We start from the raw sequence: 7766 nt of genomic DNA on the forward strand, positions 1-7766 counted from the left end.
GCAGCTTCTTATCCCAGCATAGCTGAGGTTGGAATGGGACCCTTGAGATCCCTTCTGTCCAGCCCTGTGCTCAGGCAGAGGCACCTGGAGCAGGTTTCCCAGGACTACAACCTTTGGCTTTATTGGCTGCTTTTTTCCTGAGCTAAGGTGGTGATGTTGTGTGTCTGTGTCAAAACTGAAGAATTGGCAGCACAGGAACTCCTGAGCTCAGATTTTATTTTCTGGATGAAAGAAGTCACACAGAGAGCACGTTGCTTATTAATAGATTTATTGTGCTGAGTTCTTTAAAGCTCTGCACTTTGGAGTGGGAGTGTTGCAGATGCCTCAGTTCAGTGAGACTTCCCAGATCCTTCGGGGTTGTTTTGAATCCATAGCCAGAGCTCTTGTTTGGTTTTGAGAACAGAGTGGCGTTGCTTGGCAAGGTGGGTATACGTAAAATTGATCAGCAAAAGGTTTGGTTCTTTTGGAAGTTATTTGGGATCTTTTCTGTACTTAACAGATAGCAAAGGAGCAAGGCCTGGAGGTTTTACCAGAGCACGATCCAATCCGTGATCAGAGTTGGTATGTGAACAAAAAACTTCGCCAAAGACTTTTTGAAGAGTATGGAGTAAAAACCTGCACAGTTATTCAGTTCCTTGGTGATGCTATTATTCTACCAGCAGGAGCACTTCATCAGGTAATGTACATTAAGTTAAAGACATACAAGATTTATAACTTTTTTCCAAAGACATGGATACATCTGTGCTCAGTTACATTTTATTTTTTTATTAGAATCTGTTAGCATGTAGGAATGTAAAACAAGATACATCTGCTGGTGTAGCTGACTTAACACATAGCAAATGGAATGCCTTAAGTATGAGTTCTTTTTTTGCTTTACAATTACAAATGAACAGACCATTATTAACCATTGTTTTCCACTTTTCATTTCTGTAGCAAATTTCTAAACAAACAGTCTAGTTATGGCAGAGTCAGGTTAGTAATTTTCTTCTTCTAAGCCAGCAGTTAACCTAATCGAGGAGGGGCAGGGACAGCAACTTGAGCAGGTATGGATGGTAAGCACCTGGATGTCAGGTGTCACTGTTTTTGTCTTTAGCTGTAGGAGCATTGTAGTGGGTGTTCTGGTGTTTCTGTAAGAGATATTTAGTTGTTTTCCCATGCCTCATTTAAGTTCCTTTTAACACAGAAGATACATCAATCACCAGAAGTTATCATAGTCTCTTCAGCAGCTTTTCTTACTATGAGAAGGAGTGATCCCACCTTCGCAGCAGCTGGGCTGATCTAATCTGTAGTTGGGTAGGAAAGGTACTGCCAGTGGGGCAGTTCTGGAGAAGCAGGAATAATTTGTGTTCATCAGCCTCAGTTGCCCCCTGGCATAAGGGGTTATTAGTTACTGCCTTTAAGCCTTTTTCCCTCACAGCCTGTAAACTGCTACTTGGTAAAAAGAGGAAGAAAGCTCAGTTGTTTAGGTGAGATTTTTAGGCCTTTCTAGACTTATTTCTGTCGTACTTCAGCAAGAGGTGGAACTTGCTGGCTTGCTGTCTTGCCGGCTGTCAGGCACCACTGATGAGGTCCTTGACTGTCAAGGAATGAGGAGCATCCCCACCCTGCAGTCGGTTGTAAACCATTGTGATGTGAAGATCTATCATTGATCTCCCTGTGGGTTCAAGTGAGGCCAAGCCTTTCTGAAGAAGGTGCTGTTTGGTTTCCAGTCTGCAGATCAGCTTCCAGCTGCGGCAGAGAGGAAGCAGTGGCTCACCATGTCCTTGTGGCCAGGGCAGTGGGGTTTAGTGGGGTTTCCTCTGTGAAAAACTGATGGGGTGTAGTGATGACAGGGGTCATGTCCCTGCTCTGTCTCTGGCTGTGTCTGCTGTGGGGCATTGAAAGAACTGGTACCTTACCTGAATAGGCTCCTCCTCGTCCCACTGAGTGTCTGTGTGGGTTGGACATGGTGGTACATAGGTCTGGATGGATTTGTTTTCTGGCACAGGAAAGGAGAGACCCAGACAGCCCCAAACAGACCTTGCTGACCCAAGTCTAGGGAGGTGTAGGTTGCCTTCCCCCGTACAATGACTCAGGGCTTGATGTTGTTCCACAAATGTGGAGGAACATCTGACATTGCTGCTGTTCTTGGCTCCTGTTGGACTAAAGAAGTTGGCACTCCCAGAGTCATTATTGCATCCTCCAGCAGCCTTACTCTGATCCCATGAAACAAGAGAGATATATCCCAGATAGGACAGTGCATGGGAACCCAGGGGAAACAACAAATGTACTGGGAAATCTGTTCTATATAGCATGTGCCATTATATAAAGGCATACAGAATATAAAACATGAAGTAGTGGGACTGTTCCAGTCTTCCCTCTATATGTTTAAGGACCAAAAATAAGACCACTCTTATCTTTATCTCCTTGGCTTTAAACTGCAGATTGTGTTTGAAGTGGTAATGTTGTAGCTTCTGGCACCAAGGAGTTAATAACATGGTGTTTTTAAACCTTAGTGGGTGAAGCTGAGAACCTTTTCATCTTTAGTAAGAAGTTCCTGTGAATCTGCCACGTAGGAGGAAATAAAAGCATCGTGTTCTTTCATGTATGTGCACAGTGCTCTCTGTAGAGATGCGTAAATACTGACCTTAGGGATCAGCACCAGCACTTCAGAGATACAAAGCACATTTAAAAACTGAAAAATAAGTCTGCACAAGAATACATACCATGTTAAGTTTACACATTAAGTGTTTCAGGTTTGCATGCACATTATAAACCTTTTAATTATTAAAACTGGGTAAAAGTTGATGCTAAATTAGGTGGTAAATTAACATTTTTATTTGCTCATGAGTAATGTTGTGGAGCAGAAGGAATCAGACTGAGGGCTGGAGCTGGGGAGCCTGGCTGCCTGTGGTCACTGCATAAATGTAGTTTTGACTCTTCCTTTCTGGAGCCAGTTAGGATTGTTGGCACACTGCTGCTTCTGATGTGCTGGTCTAGAATTTACTGCCCTAACATGGAGGAGGTTGTGTGTATTTCTTCTGTACATTGTTTTCCACCTCCCCTCCCTCCCCCCGGTTCTGTGGATTCATGTCTGGATTTTTAAAGCTTATTCTTTACATTTCATGGCAGCATGTAGCATTCCTCTTGTTTCCCAGCTTTCTCCCCCTCCCTGTGTACTTGCAGACAGCAGTCACATTCTTGTGATGGCTGCAGCAGGCAAAGTCAGACTGTTCCCAGTGGGATGGGAGGGACAGCCTCTCCTGTGAGCTGTGACGGGCAGGGCAGCCTTGTCTGTTCCTCTTGTAGAGGGAATTGCTCTCTGAGAAGGAGAATCCAGAAATAGATACAGTGTTGGACCAGTCACCTCTGCAGCTGCTTCCCTGACTGCTCTTTGAGGGCCATCTCCTTTCTTCTTGCCTGTACAGGTTGGGAGCTCAGCAGTGTCCCTGGCTGCTGATGGCTGGGCCTTGTTCCCTCTGTGGCACTTGTGACAGGGAGTCCCTGAGCTCTCCTTGGAACTCCCCCAGCTAAAAAGGGTGTTGGTAGTGTTCTTTTGAAAGAATCACTCTTTCTGCTGCTCCACTGTGGGTTATGCTGTATCATAGACATCTCTAGGGATGGCCTCCCTGGTTTTAACTTGGTAGCTCCAAATTGGTAAAATATTTTAACTAAAGAGAAAAAGCTAGAAATACCGGAGTCAGTAATTGAAATATGGTGTTCAGGCACCCTGCAAAACTTGTTCATAGTGGAACAAGTTATTGTAATGTTGTTTTTTATAGAGGCATTATCTTGATAGAACAGCAGGATTATGTATTGTACAATAACACGCTCGGAGGTAATGTGACATCCTGGCAACGCTCTGATAAGGATTGTAGGATAAAGGTCTGGGCGTTGCACATGCAGAGCTCTGGGAGCTCAGCCTTGCAGGAAGTGGCTGATCCTGTGGCCATCAGGATGGCTGGGTGGCCCTTTCTTCCCTGCCCACTCCCCTTTCCCTGTCCCTGCCCGAATCTGAAGCTTTTCCAGCACCGCAGCCGCCTCCCGGGCCCTGCTGGAAGCTCCAGCTCTGCGTGGGCCGGGTGTGGAGCTGTTCTCAGTTCAGCTGGAAGTGGCACAGGCGTGGGAGTGCTGCACTCCTCGCCCCACAAACCTCAGGGGAATCGTTGCTAAACGTTTCTATGTGTGTGTCACTGCATCAGCTTGTGTTATAAATATTATAAATAGAACTGCCTGGGGCTGTCAGCAGGGCATTCCCATGTTAAGCACCAGAGCAGCCGGGTAAAATCTGTCCCCACAAACTTTCACATGGATAAGACAGGCCCTGGAAGGGAGGGAACAGCAAACTTCAGGCACAGCAGAATTAAAGGTCTGAGGGAAACAAGTGTTTCCTATTCTGCCATGGAGGGATAGGGAGTCAGTAAAACCTTGTCTTAGTGAGGAGAAAGTGAATGAGTGCTGTGGGATTTGCATGGGCTGGCAAGGAAACCAGGGGCAGGTAGAGACTTGAAAGAGGTGGGAAGCCTGTGAGGGAGGGGAGGGGGCTGGAGCTGCTGTCTGCACAATGCAGAGGTGCCTCACCCCAGGCTCTAGGAAATTCCCTGAGTGCTGGTGGGAGCCTCATGCCAGCACTTCTGCAGCTGCTGCCCTCTCTCCTGGCTTTCTGCTGTTTGCAGATTGTGTGGCATCAACAAACCCTCCTCGTGTCCAGAATTAGTTCTGTTTTGATGAATTCTCAGGAGGGACAGCACTGCTTTGTCCCTGATGATGATGAGCCATCAAAAACCCCACGTGCAACATGTTTGCTGAGCTGGGGGTCACCTGCTGGGATTTCAGCTGCAGGGGGGGAGCTGCTGTGTAAAATCAGACTTGGGCAGGGGTTTTGAAGAAAGAAAATTTTGAATTAAGTCCTGTGTCCTCAACTGTGTAGACCCCAGTGGTTTCTTTGAATGTCAGGTACCATAATGGAATTTTTAGAATACACATTTAGAAACTCTAGATTTTGCTAGGTTTCACTTGAAAATACACAGATCTCTATCAGTCCTGAGCAGGGTGGGATGGGGTGTTTGCTGGAATGGCTGAGGCTCTACCTCCCTGCCCCCAGGCTTTGGGAATTCAAACTGTTGCACAGCTTCTGCGAGGAGCTGTTGGAGTTTGGGGAAAAGAGGATTTTGACTGCTGAATTACAAATTACAGTGTAATTTGTAAGGGTTTAGGGGTGAAAACAGAATTGGTTCTGAAGGGTGTGAACTGGGGTTGGTGGTTGGGTCAGAATGAGGAAGCAATTTCCCTTTCCTCTGTCCTCCAGGTACGAGCTGGGTGGCAGGAGATGGTGTCTGTTCCTCAGTAGTTATCTCAAGGCAGTAAGAAGAAATGTTCAGAGAAAGAAGAAAAGTGCTCTTTTCCCCCTACTTCTCAGCCTCCCCCTTTCTCTGTTCATGGTTGTTTCTTTCAAGTATCTCCACTGGCAGTTCCTTTTCCATGAAGGTGCCAGCTTGCAGTGTGTGTGTGTGTGGCAGAGGAGCCGGGTCCTGCAGGGCAGGGCAGCTCCAGGGCTGGGCAGGCTGAGTGCAGCTGCTGAGGGAGGAACAAGGCCTCAGTGTGGGATTAATGCTGAGCACAGGCAGCTGTGCAGCCTCCAGAGGTGCTGTGGCAGCAGCCAGCCTAGATAAGGCAGACACATCATTGCTCTCTACCTGTAAAGGTGCCCGTTAGTCCAGTAAGGCTCTGGTTAAGGCATCTCAAGGCCCACTCTTTCCTCAGGTACCTCTGCCAAAGAATAACCCCAAATACTAATGGTCAGTCTCTTTCTGTTATTTTGGATAGGTGCAAAATTTTCACAGCTGTGTTCAAGTAACAGAAGACTTTGTGTCTCCAGAACATCTTGTACAGTCATTTCACCTAACGCAGGAGCTGAGGCTGTCAAAGGAAGAAATCAATTACGATGATAAACTGCAGGTAGGAAATGAATGCTGCTCTGGAAGGGGCTGGGGAGGCAGGGTGTGCTCGGGCTCATTGAAATGCCGAGCGGTGCGTGGAGCTACTTCCTTGCTGCTGTTCACACAGAATAACAATGAGGAGCAGCATGAATGCCAGGGCTGTAAATGACTCTCCCTTGAGCTGCTGGCTTTATTTCACATTACAGTTTAAAATGTGTAAAAAGCTGTTCCTTTTGCACGGGCTTGATGAAGCCTTTCTTTTTTCCATCCACTAAGCTTAGGGCTTAGTCCTGAACTTTGCAGAGTTCCTCGGGTCATAGGCCTTACTAAAATCTGTCCCATGTTCTTGCAGGTTAAAAATATCTTGTATCATGCAGTTAAAGAAATGGTGAGAGCTTTGAAGATTCACGAAGGTGAAATGGAAGATATGGATGAGAACTGAGCACACTCTGCTTTTTGGAGGTAGCATCACCCAGAGGTTATTTCACCTGATCTGTGAATGGTAAACACACTAATTTAAGCTTCACAAACCATCAGTGCCAAGAAAACACAGTCATCATATTTACTTGTTAATGACACTGCAACGGTAGAGCTTCATATCACAGCCACTGTGATTCCATGTTCCACTTGCAAACAGTTGAGCAGCGTTCTGCTGTCTGTATTATAATGTACATGAAGTTTGTGAAATGTCAAAGATTTAAGATGATGTATTTATTTTTGGAAAAAACGACAAAATTCTATGCTATATTGTTGATCAAATGTAAATGTGACTTGTACAGTTTGCTAAAATAATTCAGATCTTTTTCACTACATTGAGACAGTTACTGTGAGAGTAGGACACAAACACCAGCTATTGCCTGCATTTGGGATCTTGCTGAGTCCGCACAGCAGTCATGTCATATTCTGAAAATTACTGCCAAATAATTGTAAACTTTGTAAAATATAAAGTATATAAAGTAGATATTAAATACAGACACTTCAGTATTTTATTGAAGCTATTCAGTGTACAATTAAACGTTTTCAAAAGGTGTAATTTATTTAAAAATTGTCTCATTTTGGTAAAATTTATGTGAACTTTTAAAGCTTAAATATTAAACTTAATATGCTATGTAAATATATACATATATACATTCAATGATGTATTTTTTTAAAACATTGGCTTGCTTTAATTTGTTAAAAGTGCAAGTGTTACACATGCTTTGTACATTGAAGTTGAAAGGGGTTTTACATTTTCCATTAAAATGACTTTGTCAGACGTGGCGGTGTGGATTTGTTTGTTCGCTGCTGCCAGGGCAGCCCAGTGCTGCCCCCTGCGGGCCGCAGCCGGCGCTGCCGGGAGCCTCTGCCGCCGCCCCCTCCCTTCGGGAATCAGCGCCTGCTCCGCGGGAAGGGGAAAGGCGTTTCTGTACAATGATTATTTCCTAACGACTTGCCTTTGATCGTTCAGGTAATACTACAAAATAATGGATGTTTTTAAAAATGTATTTTTATGTTTTTTTTATTTAATAATGATACAGGTTAGAAGTTGAGCAGAATTCTAGGTTTTGGAGTGAGTTTGAAAAGCTTCACAAGAAGTGTGCTTTAAGTTATTACAACTATTCAGATGCTTAGATTGATTATCAAATGTTAGGCAGAGCCACTGGCCAGCTCGTGAGGTGTCCAAAAGGGGGTAGTAATTATCCTGGTTACAGTAATGAGCCTGGTCACTGCTTCCAGTCTGACACATCTGATTGGGTTTGGGGTCACCAAAAACTCCAAATCCCCTGTAAGCTACCTTTCAAAATAATAAAGCACAAAAGCAATTCCTCATTCCAAAAGTCAAAATGTTGAGTTGGCTTGAAAACTTGA

At 44.8% G+C, this 7766-nt stretch overlaps 1 protein-coding gene across 1 annotated transcript in view; it reads left to right on the forward strand.

The window, feature by feature from the left end:
* JMJD1C (jumonji domain containing 1C) overlaps window positions 1-7173 on the forward strand; it is a 108305-nt gene extending 101132 nt beyond the window's left edge. Inside the window, exons 24-26 of the mRNA XM_031060727.1 lie at window positions 500-676; window positions 5806-5937; window positions 6271-7173. Of these exons, the coding sequence (XP_030916587.1) occupies window positions 500-676; window positions 5806-5937; window positions 6271-6360 (399 nt within the window). The 3' untranslated portion in view covers window positions 6361-7173. The remainder of the gene's footprint in view (window positions 1-499; window positions 677-5805; window positions 5938-6270) is intronic.
* Window positions 7174-7766: the final 593 nt, after the last annotated feature.

This window comes from Geospiza fortis, unplaced genomic scaffold (genome assembly GCF_000277835.1).
Source record: "Geospiza fortis unplaced genomic scaffold, GeoFor_1.0 scaffold92, whole genome shotgun sequence".
NCBI lineage: Eukaryota > Metazoa > Chordata > Aves > Passeriformes > Thraupidae > Geospiza > Geospiza fortis.